Source organism: Ovis aries, chromosome 1 (assembly GCF_016772045.2).
Source record: "Ovis aries strain OAR_USU_Benz2616 breed Rambouillet chromosome 1, ARS-UI_Ramb_v3.0, whole genome shotgun sequence".
In the NCBI taxonomy this organism is placed as follows: domain Eukaryota; kingdom Metazoa; phylum Chordata; class Mammalia; order Artiodactyla; family Bovidae; genus Ovis; species Ovis aries.
In genome coordinates this window covers 15,661,921-15,684,267 of record NC_056054.1, presented here as the reverse complement: position 1 = coordinate 15,684,267, position 22,347 = coordinate 15,661,921, and the positions used below count along the sequence as shown (strand labels likewise).

Sequence of the window (22,347 nt, the reverse complement as noted above, 5' to 3'; positions counted from 1 at the left end):
TGTATTCTTGCCACCTTTTCTTACCATCTTCTGCTCCTGCTATGTCCTTGCTGTTTTTGTCCTTTATTGTGCCTGAAACGTTCCCTTGGTATCTCCAGTTTTCTTAAAGAGATTGCTAGTCTTTCCCAATCTGTTGTTTTCCTCTGTTTCTTTGCATTGGTCACTTAAGAAGCCTTTTTATTTTAATTTCTCCTTGCTATTCTCTGCAACTCTGCATTCTTTACCCTCTAAACTCTAAAGGATTTCTCTTTACCTTTCTCCTTTGTCCTTTGCTTCTCCTCCTTTCTCAGCTGTTTGTAAGGCCTCCTCAGACAACCACTTTGCCTTCTTTCATTTCTTTTTCTTGGGGATGGTTTTGGTCATCACCTCCTGCACAGTGTTACGAACCTCCATCCATAGTTCTTCAGGCAGTCTGTCTGCCAGATCTGGTCCCTTGAATCTGTTCATCATCTCTACTGTGTAATCATAAAGGATTTGATTTAGGTCATAATTGAATGGCCTAGTGGTTTTCCCTACTTTCTCAACTTGAACCTGAATTTTGCAATAAGGAGCTGATGATTTGAGCCACAGTCAGCTCCAGTTCTTTCTTTCTTTTTTTCTTTTTTCTTTTTCTTTTTTTTTTTTTTTTTTGCTGACTGTATAGAGCTACACCATCTTCGACTGCAAAAAGAGTAAATAAAATCAGATTTTGGTACTGACCACCTGGTGATGTCCATGTATAGTCGTTTCTTTTGTTCATGGAAGAGGGTGTTTGTTGTAACAAAACTCTGTTAGCCTTTGCCCTGCTTCATTTTTGTACTCCAAGGCCAAACTTGCCTGTTATTTCAGGTATTTTTTGACTTCCTACTTTTGCATTCTAGTCCCCTGTGATAAAAAGGACATCTTTTTTTGGTATGAGTTCTAAAAAATCTTGTAGATCTTCATAGAATTGTTCAACTTCAGCTTCTTCAGCATTAGAGAGAAGAATACATGAATTTATATTTTTGGAAAGGAGAAAAGGAAGCATGGTAGGGAAATGTGGTTTGATTCCTAGACAGTGATAATTAGCATTGAGATTGTAGCCATGAGTTTATGGTGAGACCAGTAAGGTTCCACTTGTTTTTCTTTAGCACTTGTGATCTGTTGGGGTAGGCGTGATACAGGCAGATAAGTGGTTTTAGCCAAGTTAGAGTTGAGGCTTTAGTAGTCAAGTTTAACAGAAAAAAAAAAAAAAAAACAAGAGCAGGTGTGAAGGAGTTGAAGACGTGGTCAGGGAGTGATTTTAGTGAGGGACCATAAATCTGAGCTGAGTAAGAAGAGAAGTGGATAGATGGGTAAATAATGGTTTTAAAAAAGTGATACCATTCAGTGGTAAAGAAGATGGGTAAATAATGGTAAGAAAGTACTGGGGTCAGTAGATGAATCTGAATTTTTAAGCAAGGAAAATATATTTCTATTATATAAGTAATGACCCTGATGCTGGGAAAGATTGAGGGCAGGAGGAGAAGGGGACAACAGAAGATGAGATGGTTGGATGGCATCTCCGACTCGATGGACAAGGGTTTGGGTGGACTCCAGGAGTTGGTGATGGACAGGGAGACCTGGCGTGCTGTGGTTCATGAGCTCCCAAAGAGTCGGACATGACTGAGCGACTGAACTGAACTGGTACTCTGTATAAAAAAAAATGTGAAAATATTTGAAATTAGAAAGGGGAGAAAAACAGTACCACCACCCAAAGATAACCAGTTGTTTATCTTTGCTTTGTTTACTTCTTTTTTTTCTAGTGATAATTTTAAGGGTTGTTTTAGTTTACTAGATAGACCTTCTATAACAAAGGCTACAGACTGGGTGATTTAAACAACAGACATTTTCTCACAGTTCTGGAGGCTACAAGAGCAAGAGCAAGATGTCAGCAGGGCTGTTTTTCCCTTTGGCCTGTAAATGTCTGTCTTCTCCCTGTGCCTTCACATAGTCTTTTCCCGGCCATTGTCTGTGTCCAGAGTTTCCTCCTCTTATAAGGGCACCAGTCATGTTGGATTAGAGTCCACTCTAAAATTAGATCTCATTTTAACTTACTTATTTCTTCATAGACCCTACTTCCAAAGTCGCCTGAAGTACTGAGAAATGATTACTTCAGTATGAATTCTGGGAGAACACAATGCAGCCTGTAACATAGGTGTTCTTTGTCTTTCAGTTTTTTATGTAATTGTGGTTATTCCTTGCATATATTTTTTAATCCTTTATCTTACCAGATAACATTAACTCAAACATTCTCCCACTTAGACTTGTAAAAATTTAACAGCTGCAAAATACTTTGTCAAATAACAAATGTATTTCAGTATCTTAATCAGTCTTCTGTGTTGAACATCTAAGCACCCCTTCCACCCCAACTTTTTGTTATTATAAAGAACACTAAAGTTTTTTGAATGAAATCTCTTTCTCTAGACTTTGGGTTATTTCCTTAGACTAGAATCTCAAAAGTAGATTACTTTAGCAAAAACTGTCGCAATATACTGCTAAATTGGAGAAGTACTGAAACTTTTACTTTCTTTCCACATGACTGTTTTCTCTCTTCCTGCAGTAATAGACTGGAATGATGTTAGAAAACATAAATATGGTCATCTATCAGAGTCTGCATCCCAATATCAAGGTAAGAAAAAAAGCTGTATTTAGCATAGAAAAATTTAATTTGACTCTCTTAACACAAAGCCTCTTTTTTTGGAGGTCTGAGTATACCAAGAACTCACAGGTTAAAACACAGGCAAATATAATTTGTAGAGGTATCTGTCAAAAGCAATATACATTGGTTTGAGCATGAAATCAGGAAATTTAGATTGTGAGTTCAGACAATCCCAGATTAGCTTTAGGTACAGGTATTTAGCCTCTCTGGATATCCAGTTTTTAATAAGGCAGAATTGAGTGGTATACTTCCGCAACTACTAGTAATAAACTTAGTATCTTCTAAAATGAGAGAATTGAACTATACAAACTGTCAAGCCCTCATTTTACCCCAGAATCTCACTGTTCTGTCATTTTGGTGTGTTTTTCATGATGACTTATGTTGTAACATTTTTTTCTTTAATAGAAACTACCGACATCCTGGAGCTAGGTAAGATATTTTTCTTGTGTTTCTGTTAAATATGGGAAATCACTGAGCCAGGGATTAGATAGTAACTAGGAAAAGAATTCCATGTGTCTTTGTCTCATGAGCTCGTGAATCCTGTGCTCTTGTCTGCCTAATGAGCCCATGCAGTTCTCCTTTGCTGTCCTGTCAGACTTCCTTATCAGGAGGCCACAGACTAAGCTAACGAAAGGGAAAAGGGTGGTTAATTACATGAGTACAATAAGGAATGGGAAGTGAAACCAAACTGCAAGTTACTTCTTATTAATTCATTAAATCTAGAGCTAAAACAAAGCCCCTTTGTCCGTAAATCAGAGTTTGATGGCATTTTCCCAAAAGAAATTATTCATGAGATATATTGAACTGAAATTAAACCTAAAGATTTTATAAGTTTTTTTTTAACTAAATAAAAACCAAAATATTAAGATGTCAAATAACAGGAGTCAGCCTGGTACTGCATTTGGTTTTCATCCCTGAATAGTGTACTTTAGGACTAGGATTTCAGAAATGAAACTAATGGCAATATTTTTCAGTCAGCTTTCCAAGTTCCTACGTAAATGTCAGTCTTAACTTCTTAAGCATTCTTTAAAATCCTGCATTTTATTTAAATATTGATATCCTGATACCTTTATCAGTTTTTGTTGAAGTATTTTTACATATTTTGTTACCGCAACTTCCTGTGTTCAGTCCTATTATCATCATTTTCCATTTGCTCCCTCTTTCCTTTTCTTCTGACAACATATTACTTTCATGGCCCACTGACAAAGATGGTGATGTAAAGTAGTAGAACACTAGACTAGAAGTCAGAATTCCTGGATTCTTTGAAGGCCAACTTTGCCATTTAGTAAGTTTGTGACACTAATCCTTGGTTTTCTGATTTGTTAATGGGGATAATAATCCCTTTCTACCTACTTCACAGGGTTATTAAGAAGATTATATGAACTAATGGATGTGAAAACATCTTAAAAACTCTCAAATACTTTTCAACTTTGGAGGATTATTATTTTCATTTGTTCAGCAACTATCCTCAGCCTTTTAAGTCAAATCTTGTGACATTCTTTGAAGTGAAGCATTCTATGATTATGAGCTGAAGAAATGAATGAAATGAAATAATGCAGGTAAAGGGCCTGATACTTGATAAACAATAAATGATCGTCACTTTTTATTTTTCCTTAAAACTTTGCTCATGCTTTCTAAGGTACTGGTATGTGGTTTAAAAAGCATGGCATAAGACAGGGTTCATATTCCTTTTCCTCACTAACCAGTTTTGTGACTTCAGAAAAAATACTTGATCTTTCTGAGTCCATTTCCTCATCTTTAAGATGAGAATAAAACCTACTTTTTGGGTTATAATTAACAGGGGAAATATTGAACATAGTGTGGCATGGTGCAGACAAACAGAAGGTACTCAGTGATAGCTGCTGCAGTTTGGGGATTTGTTGCTAATGTGAATGATGATAACAGTTCTAGTTCAGTGATATTTAAGGTATGTTGTAAACAACCTGTTTTGTTGACAGAATTGTGAAAAGTGGATATTCAGTTTAAAATATTTACATAAAATGATGTTAAAATGTGAAAGTATGTTTTTTGTTGTGGGAGTAGAGGTAGTGAAGCCAGGCAGAGTCTCTGATAAAGTAATCTTGGGCATTTCAGTTTGTCCATCAGGCATAGAGAGTAGCCTAAAATACCATACTGAAAGAAAATTCAGTAGATTTTTAGAGTCTCAGAGTTTGGAAGAGGCCTTGAAAAATCTACCTTGGCCTTAATTTCAAAATTCCAACATTTTTTATTTCTTGTAAAATGTCTTGTCCTGAACTTTCCCCAAAGTTGTTAGGGACTTAAAACCTCCTCAACCAAGTCACTCATGTTTAAACAAATATTTTTGGGGCCAAAATCTGTTTCTTTGTCATTTCTATTAGTCCTACTTATAACTTTCAGAGCCATATGTATAGGTTTAGCCAGGTTTTCTCTGACCAGCCTCTAGTTATTTGAAAGCAGCTCTAAGGACTGCTTTCTCACTGCCATTCTGTTACATTTCCTAGTTTAAGCAACCATCATCTCATAGCTAGTTTATTAGAAAAGCTTTCTAATAAAAAAGCTTCCTGCCTCCAGCCTTACCCTCCTCCAGTCTGTTCTTCACATTGTAGACAGGATGCTTTTTCTTATAAACCCTTTTGTGCTTCCTCTTCTCCTTAGTGTTGCATATGAGACTCTGAAACCCAAACACTGCTTTTATTGACAACCTCTTTTCTAAACCATTTTTATCTACCCTGTAGCCATACTGAAAGATTCAGGTTTAAGAACTGCTTTTTTTCATTTCTGGGCCCTCATACATGCTTTTCTTTCTGTCTGAAACAACAGGTCTCTCTTTGGCTAACTCCTTGCTTATCCTTTTACATTTTAACTTGGAAGCCTTAAGTTGAAGCTTTGTTAAGGCAAGACAATATTTTGATCATGATTGTATCTCCAGCACTGTTCCTTGATCCACACTATAAATACTTGTTGGATGGATGGATAAAGAAATGGCTTTAAGACTTTCATGCTAAATGTTGCTTCTTCATTTAGCTGGTCCTCATGTGACATGGTTTTGTTTCTCTTGATCATTTGGGTCACCATTTAGGTGTTGCTTTGTTCTGTCCCTCTCAAGGACTAGTTCCCATAATGTTTAATTTCCCAGGTGTGATTTCACTAGTCCAGAAAAGAGTAGGACCATTACTGGCTTGCTTCTTTTCATTCACTCACTTTTCAAACTTTTATGGTGCCTCTCTCAAGTTTCAGGTACTGGGTTAAACAGTGAAGGTTTTTAAAGTTCATAAAATGGACTTCTCTGGCAGTCCACGGTTTAGACTCTGAGCTTCCAAATCAGGGGCACAGGTTCAATCCCTGGTTGGGGAACTAAGACCCCGCATGCTGCACAGCATGGCCAAAAATACAGACTCTTTCTGTCTTCATTGCTCTAAAGGATTTGGGTTCCACACTTGAGATGGAACTAAATAGAGTTCTTGTAGAGGAATGTGGACAGAACAGTAGCCAGCATGAATGGAAATGCCTGAGGTAACCATTTTAAATTAGGAGCCGTTGAGGGATTTGGGACATATTTAGGGGATTAGGTATATTATGTCTAATGTCAGTAGGTAAAGATTTAGAAGAAGGTAAACTTTGGCTGATTCTAATGGTTAAAATAATCCATTTGTGCTGTTGAACCATAGCTGAATAATAAATTTCTCATCATTGGAATTATTTAACTAGAGGCTGGAGGGACCATTCAGGTCTCAGCTTTTATATCACCTCATCAAGATCCCTTTCTTGACCATCCTTCCTAAAATAGCATACATACTCTCAGCACTCTTTTCCTCTCCTACCTTGCTTTATTTTTTCCTTATTTGAAAAGGGCCAGAAATTGTACAGTTATTATGTGGTTTCTCTGTAACTTTCTGGATCAATTGAATTATGTTTATTTATTTATTGTGTCTCTTCCCTCTTAAAATGTAAGCTCCATGTGGGCAGAGATTTTGGCTGTTTCGTTCTTTGCTGTGTATCACCTGTGCCTGGAATTGAGCTTGGCATATAGTAGTTGCACAGTAAATATTTGTTGAATGAGTGAATATTAGAGAAAGGAATTCATGCGTTCAACTGGTGGATCTTTTGTGTTTTACAATTTAGAGAACTGTTAATTTTTAAAGTATTTGTATGTAGTTTTAAATCCCATCAGGGCAGCAATCTTTGTTGTTGTTGTTCACTCGCTCATTCATGTCTGACTCTTTGCAACCCCATGGACTGCAGCACGCCAGGCTTCCCTGCCCTTCGCCATCTCCCCTAGCTTGCTCAGACTCATCTCCATTGAAGTGGTGATGCCGTCCTCCTGCCTTCGATCTTTCCTAGCATCGGCGTCTTTTCTAATGAGTTGGTTTTTCGCATCAGGTGGCCGAAGTATTGGATCTTCAGCTTCAACATCAGTCCTTCCAATGAATATTCAGGGTTGATTTCCTTTAGGATTGGATGGTTTGATCTTGCAGTCCAAGGGATTCTTAAGAGTCCTCTCCAGCACCACAGTTGAAAGCATCAATTCTTTGGAGCTCAGCCTTCCTTATTGGCCAACTCTTATACATGACTACTGGAAAGGCCATAGCTTTGACTAGATGGACCTTTGTTGGCAAAGTAATATTTCTGCTTTTTAATATGCTGTCTAGGTTTGCCATAGCTTTTCTTCCAAGGAGCAAGCATCTTTTAATTTCATGGCTGCAGTCACCGTCTGTGGTGATTTTGGAGCCCCAAAAAATAAAGTCTCTCATTGTTTCAGTTGTTTCTCCATCTATTTGCCATGAAGTGATGGGACCGGATGCCATAACCTTAGTTTTTTGAATGTTGAGTTTTAAGCCAATCTTATTTCCTAATAATAGACATAACTGTCATGTTAGAGTTTATAAAATACTTTCTTAAGTATTATTCAGCAGTATAAATGAGATGACTGTCTCTCATCTATAAGGTTTCAGCCCAAATGTTTCCTGCCTAGAGCATCTGTCTGTAATTTCACCATCTAAGATGATTCCCAGTCTCTGTCACATATCATTATTTTAATGTCCTTCAAATACTTACCATTTACTACCTTATTTATTTGACTTTGTGTTAATTGTGCCTCATTATGCACTGGAATGTAAATTCCACAAGGGCAGGGACTTCCTGCCTTATCCTAGCATTCAGAAGAAGTGCCTGGCACATACAGGATACTCAAACATCATTTGAATGAATAATTGAAATCACTCCAGAAATTTCAAAGTACTATACTAGTTATTAATGTCAGTCTTCACAGTAATCTTGACCCAAGTATGAATTAGATTTCCCTGTTCTGCATTCTCAAGGCAATCTGTACTACCTCATTAACTTAAATTTATCATAATTGTGGCAGATTATTTGTATTATTACTTAATTTACTACTTTTGCTTATCTCTAAACTGTAGGCTCCATGAATTCCAGAGCCATGTCTATCTTGTTCCCCTGATATTTAGCACTGTGCTTTTGCACTTGGAAGGAGGTTAATAAGTATTTATTGAATGAAGGAGTGTGTGTATAATCTTATGGGATATTATGTCTCTTTCAGATAAATGAACTGATGCTTGGAAGGATTAAGTAGTTTATTCAAGATAGGAAATGGCAACCCACTCCAGTATTTTTGCCTAGAGAATCCTGTGGATAGAGGAGCCTGGTGGGCTGCTGTCCATGGGGTTGCACAGAGTCAGACACGACTGAAGTGACTTAGCATGCATGCATGCGTTGGAGAAGGAAATGGCAACCCACTCCAGTATTCTTGCCTGAAGAATCCCAGGGACAGAGGAGCCTGGCGGGCTACTGTCTGTGGGGTCACTCAGAGTCGGACACAACTGAAGCGACTTAGCAGCAGTAGCAGTAGCAGTTAACTATAGAAACAGGACTTCAACCACCATCTTCTAACTCTAAACATCACATTCTTTTAATTATCCCATTAGTTTCTAGGCATGGAATTTAATCAGTATTACCTAGGAAGGCGTTGAAAATACAGATTCTCAGACCACACTCAAGAGATTACTGAATGAGAACCTCTGAAGATGGTCTCAGAACTGTGAAAAGAAGTTAGAAAAATTATTTAGTATATTTTTATGGTAAGTAGCATTTGAGAATGATATTATATCCCAAGACTTGACAGACTGCTATTTAGGGGCCAAATGCAACCCACTGCCAGTTTTTATAAATAAAGTTTTAGTGAAACACAGCCATGCTCACTCATTTACATATTGCCTGTGGCTGTTTTCATGCTACCATGTACAAGTTCAGTATTTGTGACAGAGACCAAATGGCCTACAAAGAGTAAAATTTTTTCTGTCTGGTCCCTTACAGAAAATTTGCCAGCCCCGATCTATACTTTGTTGCCTGGCCTACTCCTCTTGTGGTGTTTTTAGTGCTCGGCAGTGTGGTAGGTTTGATGTTTGGCTTCATTATGAGCATTATAATAGGTGCTCAGATATTCTTAGTGAGTCCATAAAAATTAACTTATTTTGCAGCTTACCTGATTGATAGTAAACAATAAACAGCCTAAGCAGTCAAATTTAAGAAAAAATACTAATCTAGGTATGGTTGAAGCTAGTGAACCCTCAGTGGATAAACTGCTTTTAACAAAGAGGTTCTTTTTCTTTCAGTTGATAGTAAATGGGAAGATGTGGGATTTCTTAATCTATGTAATAGGAATTGACTACCATAGTTGTTATGTGTAATATAGAACTATAATACCCTAATTATTTTGGTACCCTGATGCTGCTGTAATTACATCTTAAAGCCAAAGTCTCTTGGGTGTTTTTGGTCAGAACTCAAAACAGTAACAAGCAACTCAGAACTGACCTAACTTCTTCCGTACTGCCTTCTACAGTAATCCCCATATAGGTATTTAAATTTACATTAAAGTTAAATACCATTTAAAATCTAATTTCTCACTCACACTAGCCACACTTCACATGTTCAATAGTGGCATGTGGCTATTGGCTATCTTACTGGTCAGCATAGATGCAGAACATGTCTGTTATCAGAGAAAGTTCTAGTGGGTAGAACTGCTGTACGTGTTCGAGTTCAAGAGGTGCAGCCTAGTCAAATCCAAGACTTACTATTTGACTTATTAATTTGCAAGAATGGAATAATAATTCTTGATGTTTTCTTTTTCTAACAGCCAATAGTGATGAAACTCTTTGCTTTAAAAGCTATCTCGGCTAAGAGCAAACTCTTTATTAAATTCTAATAAGCTATTTAAATCTTGACTTAAGGAAATACTCACCTCATTTACCCTTGACTGTCTATTCAAAATGATTAATTATTTATTGACTGAAGGGGATGGCTACCAGGTGGCGCTGGTGCTAAAGAATGTCCTTGCCAATGCAAGAGACTAGGGTTCAATCCCTGGGTCAGGAAGATCCCCTGGAAGAAGGCATGGCAATCCACTCCAGTATTATTGCTGGAGAATCCCACGGACAGAGGAGCCTGGCAGGCACCAGTCCATAGGGTTGCAAAGAGTCCAACAGGACTAAAGCAACTTAGCATGCACACACGCAGTCATCAGCCAGTTCATTAAACAGTTCAGAACTGACTGTGATTTCTGGCCAAATCTATTTGGCTTGGTTAGGATTGTGGGAAAGGAACCAGTTTTAAAACAGAAGCTATAAAGTCAATAGAGTATAAAGTCTTGGCATCATCTTTGGAGTGACTGAGATTTCATCATTCCATGACTCATTTTTATTCCCAGCATCTAGTGCTTTTTTCATGGCCCAAAGGGGCCCTGTGCTGCTCCACTGCAGAGGAAACTTCAAGAAATGCTGGTTTGCTACAGTGTTTTAGCTTGTGAAAGTCTCTGGGACCTTACCTGCTCCATCATGGGGTCACCTCTAGGTGGGTATTAGGGGGATATTTGTAATTGATTTAACCTTTAATAATGAACCTGGTAATCTTTTGTGGTTCAGTAAGATATGTGTTTAATAACCTATCCTTTAAAATGTTTTCCCTGACCCAGGTCACTGTCACCTTAAAGATTATTTCTCTAGCACAGTGTTCCTCAAACTTTGAGAGACCTTAAGGGCCACTTCAGCATTCCCTGGTGGCTCAGAGGTTAAAGTGTGTGCCTGGAATGCAGGAGACCAGAGTTCGATTCCTGGGTCGGGAAGATCCCCTGGAGAAGGAAATGGCAACCCACTCCAGTACTCTTGCCTGGAGAATCCCATGGACGGAGGAACCTGGTAGGCTACAGTCCGTGGCTTCGTAAAGAGTCAGACACGACTGAGCGACTTCACAAGGGCCACTTCAAGAGGCTACAAAGATTCTGTAAATTTGCCAACTTATTCTTAACTACTGTCATTAGAAATGCTACTGAGGATCTACTTTTCTCTAAATTAACAAACCTTGGTCATTTTGCACCTCAGAGCAATGCGACGGTGACTGGAATAGGAGAGGGTTGAGGTGGGTGAGAGAGAAACATCTTTTAGAGTGAGGATTCAAGTATAATCTCATTCTGGCTTTTCCTGCCACCAACAACTCCTCTTACCCATGGTCTCAAGATAGCTTCTTCTTTTTTCTTTCTGAGCTGAGATGGTGGGATTCTGCCACGTTGGGTGTTAAAATCAGTTATTTGATGGCAATAAGGGACCTTTACAGGAGTCAGATTGTTCAGAAGGAATCTTCCCACCCACTTTGTGCCTCTTCTGTTCTGTTTTCCATGAGCTTCCTGAATACTTCTTTGAGACACTGGTATGACTTGGTGTAACATTTTGGATCATTTTAAAGACTGGCTTGAAATATTCCTTAGGTCATCTAGACGGTGATTCAAAAATCACTGATCTAAAATGATCCACTCAGGTCATCTCAGTTCTTCCCCTAATATACTTCTTTGAGTCCAAACAGGGCCGTGTAAGTTTTCTTATGCTCCAAACAAGTCTGAAAATAGCCTAATGTTTAGGGTAGATTACATCTTGAAAGCATTTTTAGGAAGTTGACTGTGATAGAGATTTTTATTTCCTTTGCAGGTCATTTTACCTGGGACAAATACCTAAAAGAAACATGTTCAGTCCCAGCGCCTATCCATTGCTTCAAGCAGGTAATTGATTCTCAGCATCTTTAGAAGGTGGGAGGCAAGTAGTTTTTCTGGTCCTTAGACAAGCAAAACATGAAGTGGGAACCTTTGGGCTTCTCACCTAAAGTCCCCAGAATAAACTTCTATGGGAAGAATATAACTTCAAGACTTAAAACTCAGCTGTGAGTTTTAAACATTCTCCCCAATTCTCCCCCAATTTCCCAAGTAACACCTTTTCCTTCTTCACCTCCTTGAAGATATTCTGTGTTACTGAAAACAGTTGCTAATTTTTACTACAGCTCTTAGTTCAGGCAGATAGGAAACAGAGTTATAGCCCTTAGACAGCTCTTGAGAGTGGAGCAGTATTCATATCTCTGAATTCAGCTCCCCTGCCACAATCTTATCTTTCCATAAAAATGTTGGCATTGAATCCCATTGTGGAGTATGTTAGGAGTTCATTGGAGGTCATTTAGAGCTTCCCACGTAGGATTAAGTTCCCCATACAATGCACAGATGATGTTGACTATCAGTACATGATGAAGGTAGTAAGCAGAGATGGCTACTGCTGCTAAATAGAGCTGCACATCAGGAAACGGTTTATATCTCCCTCCTTCTTAGTATTCAATTGTTGTTTCCACAAACTGTCAACATTTCACTTTGAGTTTGAATGTTATCTAAATAAAAGCACAAAATAGGACTTTGCTCATCTGAAATAATAGGAACTGAATTCATATTTCTACCTGAAATAATTTTAAAAGACAAAATATATGAAATAATGGTTTTCAAGTTACTGAAGATCAGGCAGCCAAGAACAGTGATCTCTGAGAGATAAAAAAACAAATGAGTTGAGCCTCTTATGATTTACTGCTTTACAATAGTTTGAAACCATGGCCCAGGGAAAGAGAACCCAGACTAAGCCTGAGAGATTCCCTATCAAATTAGGGAGATGGAACTGAGAACCCAGGGATAGAATCTGCAGGACAGAGTACCAGAGAAGAGAATGGGGCACAGAAAGAAAACTGCAGAGAACCCCCTTCAAGTATTCATCAAAGTACTGTTGCTCTGTATATGCATGTGAGCATCCAAAGCCAAGGGAAACACTGTCTGAAAGGATTAAAGGATAGTAAAAGGATAGAGCCTAGTGCTCACACAAGACTGGGAATAGTGCCTGATTCCACCAGCTAGACTGGAAAATCTCATAATTCATGTGGAATAGTTGGGAAGATCCTGCTCAGTAGTGGGAAATGATTAGCCTTAGGATGAGCATGCTTTGAATCTGCCTAACAAACTAAAAAGCAAGACTCAGTGTGATTAAATTATTTCCAAGTAAATTAACTTCATCTGGGAACACAGCACAAGAAGAGAATGCAAAAATATCCAGCACCTAACAGGTAAAAGTCAAGTACCTGGCATCTAGTCAAAGATTCTCAGGTGTATAAGGAGGCAGGAAAGCATAACTAATAATGCACAGACTAATCAACCAATTGAAACAGACTTAGAACCTTTGCAGATCTTAGAATAGCAGATTAAAACATTAAAACAGTTATTTTAATTATGTTCTATATGTTTGAAAGTTAAGCAGAGACTTGAAGTATATAAAAAAAGACATTGAGCAAAATGAAAAATGCACTAGATGGGATTAATGGTGGAAGAAAAGATGAGTAAATATAAAAACATAGCAGTAGAAGATACCTAAAATGAAACACACAGAAAAAAAGTATTTTAAAAATATGAAAAATGGATCAGTGAAGCATGGGATAACATCATAGACCATGTAATTAGACTATCCAAAAGAAAAGAGATGGAGAACTGGAAAGCATTTGAAGATAAAATGGCAAAGTTGTTCAGTTGAGGAAAACTAAAAATCTCCAGATTCAGAAAGCTAAATGAATCTCCTTAAAAAAAAGACATGAATAAAATTATACTAAGGCATGTCATAAATTATCAAAACTAGTGATAGAGAACATCTTCAAAGCAGCCAGAGGAAAAAAGACACTTTATGTGCAGGAAAACTAAGATAAGAATGACATTATATTTTCTTGAAATAATGCAAACAAGAAGAAAGTTAAATAAAATCTTCAAAGTATCAAAAGAAAACTATCATCCATGAATTTTATATCCAGCGAAAAGATCTTCCAAAATGAAGGAAAAATAGTTATTTTCAGATGCATAAAAACTGAAGGAATTCATCACTAGTAAACTCACTCTTTGAAGAAGGCGGTGGCACCCTACTCCAGTACTCTTGCCTGGAAAATCCCATGGATGGAGGAGCCTGGTAGGCTGCAGTCCATGGGGTCGCCAAGAGTCGGACACGACTGAGCAACTTTACTTTCACTTTTCACTTTCATGCATTGGAGAAGGAAATGGCAACCCACTCCAGTGTTCTTGCCTGGAGAATCCCAGGGACGGGGGAGCCTGGTGGGCTGCCGTCTCTGGGGTCGCACAGAGTCGGACACGACTGAAGCAGCTTAGCAGCAGCAGCAAACTCACTCTTACAAATGTTAGAGTCCGTCATGCAGAAGGAAAATATTACCAGATAGAAATACAGATCTACACAAAGGAATGAAAGTTACTAGAAATGATAATTACAAGGGTAAATACTTAAAATGTTATTTCTTATTAAGCCTCTATAAAAGATAATTGAATAACATTGTATTGTAGATATAATAAAATGGATTAGTAAAAATGTATAACAACAATAACTTAAGGGAGAGAAATTTAAGTAGCCTATTATAAAATTCTTATACATGAAGTAGTATAATATTACTTGAAGATAGACTGATAATTTAAATATGTTTAAGCCCCAAAGCATCCACGAAAATAATAGAAAACAGCAGAATGGTAGATTTAAATCCAGCCATATCAATAATCCAATTATAAATTATCTAAATTCCTCAGTTAACAAACTGAGATTGTCATATTGGATAAAAAGTAAGACCCAATTATATACTGCCTGCAAGCAATTATACTTTAAATGTAAAGACACAAACAGGTTAAAAGTAAAAGAATCAAAAATTATAATAAAGCTGAAATAGCATATTAATATCAAAGTATATTTCAGAGGCAAAGGGTATTATCAGATAAAAATATAGTAATTTCATCATGAAAAAGGTCACACAGTCCTTACATGAATCAAAAGATGATAGATACAGAGCTTAACACCCTTCAAAAAAATTAATTCAAAACAGACCACACACCTAACTAAAACACAAAACTAAATTCCTAGAAGTTAGCATAGGAGAAGACTAAGATGGAATATGTCAGATTTCATTGCAATCCCAAAGAAAGGCAATGCCAAAGAATGCTCAAACTCATCTCACACCCTAGTAAAGTAATGCTCAAAATTCTCCAAGCCAGGCTTCAACAGTACATGAACCATGAACTTCCAGATGCTCAAGGTGGATTTAGAAAAGACAGAGGAACCAGAGATCAAATTGCCAACATCTGTTGGGTCATCAAAAAAGCAAGAGAACTCCAGAAAAAAAAAACATGTATTTCTGCTTTATTGACTATGCCAAAGTCATTGACTGTGTGGATCACCACAAACTGTGGAAAATTCTGAAAGAGATGGGAATACCAGACCACCTGACCTGCCTCTTGAGAAACCTGTATGCAGGTCAGGAAGCAACAGTTAGAACTTGACATGGAACAACAACAGACTGGTTCCAAATAGGAAAAGGAGTACGTCAAGGCTGTATATTGTCACCCTGCTTATTTAACTTCTATGCAGAGTACATCATGAGAAATGCTGGGCTGGAGGAAGCACAAGTGAAGTCACTAAGTTGTGTCCAACTCTTTGTGACCCCATGGACTGTAGCCTACCAGGCTCCTCCCTCCATGGGATTCTCCAAGCAAGAATACTGGAGTGGGTTGCCATTTCCTTCTCCAGGAGGAAGCACAAGCTGGAATCAAAATAGCGGGGAGAAATATCAATAACCTCAGATATGCAGATGACACCATCCTTATGACAGAAAGTGAAGAGAAACTAAAAAGCCTCTTGATGAAAGTGAAAGAGGAGAGTGAAAAAGTTGGCTTAAAGCTCAACATTCAGAAAACTAAGATCATGGCATCCGGTCCAATCACTTCATGGGACATTGATGGGGAAACAGTGGAAACAGTGACAGACTTTATTTTGGGGGGCTCCAAAATCACTGCAGATAGTGACTGCAGCCATGAAATTAAAAGATGCTTACTCCTTGGGAAAAAAGTTATGACCAACTTAGACAGCATATTATAAAGCAGAGACATTACTTTGCCAACAGAGGTCCATCTAGTCAAAGCTATGGTTTTTCCAGTAGTCATGTATATGATGTGAGTGTTGGACTATAAAGAAAGCTGAGAGCTGAAGAATTGATGCTTTTGAACTGTGGTGTTGGAGAAGACTCTTGAGAGTCCTTTGGACAGCAAGGAGATCAACCAGTCAGTCCATCCTCAAGGAAATCAGTCCTGAATATTCATTGGAAGGACTGATGTTGAAGCTGAAACTCCAGTACTTTGACCACCTGATGCGAAGAACTGACATTTGAAAAGACCCTGGAGCTGGGAAAGATTGAAGGCAGGAGGAGAAGGGGACGACAGAGGATGAGATGGTTGGATGGCATCACCAACTCAATGAACATGAGTTTGCGTAAACTCCAGGAGTTGGTGATGGACAGGAAGTCCTGGTGTGCTGCAGTCCATGGGGTTACAAAAAGTTGGACACGACTGAACTGAACTGAAGGTGACCTTAGGTGTGGCAGTAATTTATTAGGTGCAAGCCAAAGGCACAGTTCAGGAAAGAAGTAAGTGATAAGTTGAACTTCATTAAAATAAAACATTCTACTATATGAAAGACACTGTCAAGAGAATGAGAAGACAAGCCACAGACTGGGGGAGAATATTTTTACAAGACGTGTTTGACAAAGGACTGTGACCCAAAATATACAGATACCTTAAACTCAAAATAAGAAAATAACTCAAAAATGATCAAAGATCTTAAGACATCTCACCAAAGACGGTCGTATGACAAGCATGAAAAGACGTTCTACATCATATGTTATCAGAGAAATGCAAATTAAAACAACAGTGAGATACCACTGCATACATATTGTAATGCCAAAACCCAGAACACTGATAACACCAAGTGTGAGGCAAGGATGTGGAGCAACAGGAATTCTCATTAATTGCTTGTGGGAATGCAGAATGGTACAGACATCTTATAAGGTAGTTTGGTGATCTCTCTTCTTGTAAACTAAACATACTCTTACCATATGATCCATCAATTGCATTCCTTGATATTTACCCAAAGAAGCTGAAATTTTATGTCCACACAAAAACTTGTGTGTATGTGTGTGTGTGTGTGTATATATATGTGTGTGTGGATTTTATTGCATCTTTATTCATAATCACCAAAACTTGGAAGAAACCAAGATGTTTCTTAAGTAGGTGAATGGATAAACAAACTGTAGTATAGCCAGACAATGGAGTATTACTCAGCCCTAGAGAGAAATGAGCTATCAAGCCATGAAAAGACCTAGAGGAAACTTAAATGCATCTTAACTACGAGAAAAAAGCCAGTCTGGAAAAGCTATGTACTGTGTGATTCAAACTATATGACATTCTGGAGAAGGCAAAACTCTGGAGACAGTAAAAAGATCAGTGGTTGCCAGAGATTGAGTGGATGAGTAGGCCAGGTACAGAGGATTTTTAGTACAGTTAAACTATTTTGTATGATCCTATAATGATAGATACATGTCTCCATTAGACCAAATTCATAGAGTATACAACACCAAGAGAAAACCTTACTGTAAATAATGGACTTTGGGTTATTATGATATGTTAGTGTAGTTTTATCTGTTATAATAAATGTATCACTATGTTAGGAGATACTGAAAATACAGGAGACACTGAATGTGTTGGAGCAGGATGTTTATAGGAAATCTATCTTCCTTTCAGTTTTTCTGTGAACCTAAAACTGCTCTTAAAAGTGAGTCTTAATGAAAAAGAAATGAATTATTGATACATTCTACAAATGGGTGAATATCAGAATGGTTATGCTGAGTGAAAGAAACTAGATCCAAAAAAAAAAAGTATATTCTGTATGATTCCATTTTAAGTCTAGAAATGCAAAATGCAAAACAGTCTACACTGATAGAAAGTAAAGCAGTGTTTGCCTGGAGAGAGAGAGATCTGGGAAGGGCTAGACAGGTCTTAAAGGGATATGCAAAACTTGATAGTATGTCCACGTTCATTATCTTGATAGTGGTGATGGTTTCCAGAGTGTTGTGATGTATGTGGTGTCATGAGTGTATACATATGTCAGTACTTAACCTAAGTGTATAGTTCATTGTATGTCAATTATAACTTTTTTTTTTAAAGTTTTTAAAAAACAGGAATTGATTTCTAAGTTAATGTCAAAGTAAAAAAAAAAAAAAATCTATTCCCATTGGTTAGTCTGTGTGGTAGACATACTGAAGCACTCCATGAAGAAACACTAAGGATATGATAGTTTAATAGGATGATTTCTGCAAAGAAAATATTAAGACTACCTGGAGGGTTAGGGAATTGGAGAAGACAGGATAAAAAACAGCATTTAAGCAAGGACCATTTGAGATACTCTTATCCTTTACTTACTGGTCACTCAATATTTGATGCTTCACTGGAAAGTAATTTTTTCCCTTCAGTTTACATTTCAGAGTTTCTTTTTCATGAGACCCTTCCTAGGTATTAGGAAATAATTCATGAGGGTTTTCCCTGACTCAGCTGTAATCAGTTTGCATCCAAAGCATAAATTTCCAGGTTCCATCGCCTAATATCCTTACTGAAAATGCCATGTATTCTTAGTCTGCCTAATCCCCATGGCTTGTTCTCCTCAGTCCTACACACCTCCAAGCAACGAGTTCAAGATCAGCATGAAATTGGAAGCGCAGGACCCCAGGAACACCACATCTACCTGTATTGCCACAGTAGTTGGACTGACAGGCGCTCGCCTCCGCCTTCGCCTTGATGGCAGCGACAACAAGAATGACTTCTGGCGGCTGGTTGACTCAGCTGAAATTCAGCCTATCGGGAACTGTGAGAAGAATGGGGGTATGCTGCAGCCCCCTCTGGGTGAGTAACTGGACCCAAGCTCTCCCTAGCCCATTAGTTATCTTCCTCAAATTGTACATTGTATTAGAAGAAAACATAGGGTCATCTGCCCATCCCTTCTTTTTCGTATGGTCCAAAAGGTCCACCTAACATGAGATGAGCTGTAAAATCTGGACCTCTCCATTCTTCATTCACTTGTGATATCCATGCTTCTCTTCAGCTCCTCTTTTTCTAATGGGAAACCACACCCTGCATCCTTCTTTGTCAGGTCCCATTTACCCTGAGAAAAAGGATGGAAGAAGGTCTTGCCATTGAACTTGCCTCAAAAAACCGTGGAGCTTTTATCAAATCCTACAATCACAACAGACAGTGAGAGAAAAATCTCCCATTAGAAAGGATGACTATTATAAAGATCCCTTATCTCCTTTCCCCTGAATTCTCAATTGATCCTTGGAATTTTCTCACTTTAAATCAATTATTAAGTAAAATGCATTATTTTCCTTTAATGACACCACTGTATTTTTCTCTTCAAGATCAGATTCACCTTTTTTAGCGTCAGTGTACCTGAGTGATTTAGCACATTTCATCAGTTACCATCAGTCACTATTGCAGTGAGTCTCTCTGGAGGATGGAGATGGTTTATAGGCTGTGTTCCTCTCAGGAGGCTGTGCTAAATTAAATGAGCATTAGAGGAAAGTGTCATTTGAAAGACCTCCCCAAGTGGTTATTTAACCTTTTCCTTCTTTAAAAAAAATTACTTGTAAAATTTCAAACATATACAAAAGTAGAAAAAAATAATACAGAGAATGAAAGTCCATGTATGTTTTATCTTTGATAGTTAGTCTTGTTTTCTTAGTAGCTATATACATTCCCTGACCACTCCTGCCCAGTTGCTTAAACATAGTATCATTTTATCACTAAATATTTAGTATGTATCTCTCTCATAGTTAATATTTTAAAAGCATAATCATAATAACATTGTCACATGTGAATAAAATAATACTTCCTTAATATCAACAAATGTTTACTCAGTATTTAAATTTTCCCTATTGTCTGTCTGTCTCTCTCTCTCTCTTCCTCTCTTTATTTCATTTTCTTTGAATCAGGATCCAAATAAAATCAACATATGCAGTTGGGTGATATGTTCCTTAAACCTCTTTTAATCTATGTGTTCTCCTCCTCTCTTTTATTTTTTCCTTGCAATTTATTTGTTGAAAAACCTAAGTCATTTTCTTTAAATTTTCCCACAATTAGATTTTGCTGATTATATCTCTCTGGTATCATTTAACGTGTTTCTCTGACCTCTCTTCCTAGAAATTGGTAACTAGATCTAGAGGCTTGATCAGGTTAAGGTTTAGTTTTTTTTCAATAAGAATATTTCATATGTAGTGATATTTACATTTATTAAGAAGTATATATGGTCTGGTTGTCTCTCATTTTATAATGTAGCAGCCATTGCTGCTTGTTGTCTAGACAGGGGTTGGCAGATTTTCTAAAAGAGTCAGATAGTAAATATTTCAGGCTCACAGGCCATGCATTCTCGTTGTAACTTGTCAGCTTTGTCCTTGTAATATGAAGACAGTCATAGACAATACATTAAAAAAATGGGCAAGGCTGTGATCCAGTAAAGCTTTAGTTACAAAACAAGTTGTCCAGCCTTCTGGCTATAGTTTGCTGCCCCCTGATTTAGACCTATCAATTCATTTTGGTTGCAGAATAGAAAATTTTAATATTATCATTCTGTCCAACATAAATTAAATGGAATATGTCTATTAAAATAAATTTTCAACTATTTGGTTATCCTGAAGCATAGTTCATGCAGGAAAGATAGTTTAAATGCTTGATTCTTTTCTTTGTTTACCACTTTTCAGAATAATAAATTAGATTGCCGTTATCCTCCAAAATTACTTGGTCTTATTGCTATTGTTGTATTCAGTATCATAAACTCAAAGATTCATACATATTTGATGTTTTTCACTCCATTGCACTAATTATCCTTGTTGATTCTTGAATTGTTCCATCTTTGGCCTCATGTATATAAATAATTCTTGAAATCTGTAAAACAGTATATGCCCTTTACCTTATCCCTTTCTTCTGCCATAGAGTAACCACTTTCTTTTAATAGTTCATACTTCATTTTTTAAAAAATAAGCAAATATATCTGTGTGTGTACATATATATACATATGTATTCCCTTCTTATATAAATGACAACATACTATACATACTTTTCTCAATCTTACTTTTTTCATTTAACAATATGTCCTCAAAACGACGTCTTAGTATTGAGATGTTTCTCATTCCTTTTTGTAGCTGTGTAGTACCATAAGGTTCTCAACTGATTTTATGAATCACAGTTGAGAAGCATCTTGATAGGCTATTACAAACTATAATTTCCCAGGGATAATGGTGACCATCTGCATCAAAATTTTTCCATAAGTTCTCCGGAAACATATAGCTCAAAAAGGAAAGCAAATTAAGCCACCCATAACTCATGCCTAAACATAACTAGGAGTCAAGAATACCACACATTTCAATAACATGTTGCCTACATGTTCTGATATAAAGATCTGAAACCAGTAAAGCTAATACCCACCCCAGAATGAAGAGTTTTATGTAGATAGAAACTACATTAAAAAGGCAGAGGGCAATGGGAGCCTAACACAGCCAAAATCACTTCCAGAAAAAGATAGGCCCATCCAGAGTGGGAAATACTGAAAGAGAACTAAGAGCTACTTGATTAGAGCGTTGTCTAGTGGAGAATCAAAAGAAAGAGAATAAATTAAAAGTGTGAGGAACCAGAGACAGCAGCTGTGGGCTGATAACTACCTTCATGGGAGAGACAGACATAATATTGAAGGAAAAGAAGGAAGCCATGGGTAGTCGTTTAGAGTTACACAGAAACAAAGAGAATCATAAAATCAGAAGACATTCGGGTCTTCCTATCCCACCGCATCCCAAACAGGCTCCACTAAAGAAACTGCATTTCATTATGCCAACAGAAAACTCATAACCCAAGATCCCTGACAAAATGGAACATCCTGTTTTTTGCTAGCCCAAGAAAATATAAGACATTTTAAATCATTGGGAAACAGCAGTCAACCTCCATAAAAAAACTTCTACATGAGGAAAAACAGAAGTAGAAGATAAAACCATTTTAACTACTGAAAATTCTAAGCCAAAAATCAGTGACTAATCAGAGGAAAACTGTTGCACAGTGACCCATCTTGAATTAAATAAGTATTGACACCTACAAAAAAAAAAAATACCTTGAATCATAAATTGTAAGTCAGACTAGAAATGCACAGTATTTAGGAAGATGTGAAACAGAATTGTGCAAACTCAAGGAAAAAAATGAAGAAAGAAAAATAATCTCAACTGAAGACTCAGTTCCAAGGTACCCATTGGGACAATATATTCAACTGAAAATATAATAAGAGATATTGAGAAAAGAAATAAAACAGTCAAGAGAATAAAACTAAATATTAGAAGAAAAAAGTTTTAAAGTATCAGAAAGGAACTGTTAGATATAGAATGTAGTCAAAAAGGTCCTCTGGGTATATGTATGTGTACATGTATATTTGGATTTCCTAAAGAAGATA

At 37.2% G+C, this 22,347-nt stretch overlaps 1 protein-coding gene across 5 annotated transcripts in view; it reads left to right on the top strand.

Annotated features, from left to right (window-relative positions):
* The window catches only part of SCMH1 (Scm polycomb group protein homolog 1), a 216,212-nt gene that overhangs the window by 77,407 nt on the left and 116,458 nt on the right, over positions 1 to 22,347 (top strand). For 3 of the 5 annotated variants that reach the window (XM_042246471.2, XM_060397509.1, XM_027968452.3), the window contains 4 exons: positions 2,561 to 2,629; positions 3,065 to 3,088; positions 11,632 to 11,702; positions 18,533 to 18,767. In XM_042246471.2, the coding sequence (XP_042102405.1) occupies positions 18,569 to 18,767 (199 nt within the window). In that variant the 5' untranslated portion in view covers positions 2,561 to 2,629; positions 3,065 to 3,088; positions 11,632 to 11,702; positions 18,533 to 18,568. Of the gene's footprint in view, positions 1 to 2,560; positions 2,630 to 3,064; positions 3,089 to 4,019; positions 4,219 to 8,583; positions 9,048 to 10,361; positions 10,505 to 11,631; positions 11,703 to 18,532; positions 18,768 to 22,347 lie in introns of all 5 variants that reach the window. The other 2 variants (XM_060397445.1, XM_015091897.4) reach the window with 2 other exon arrangements.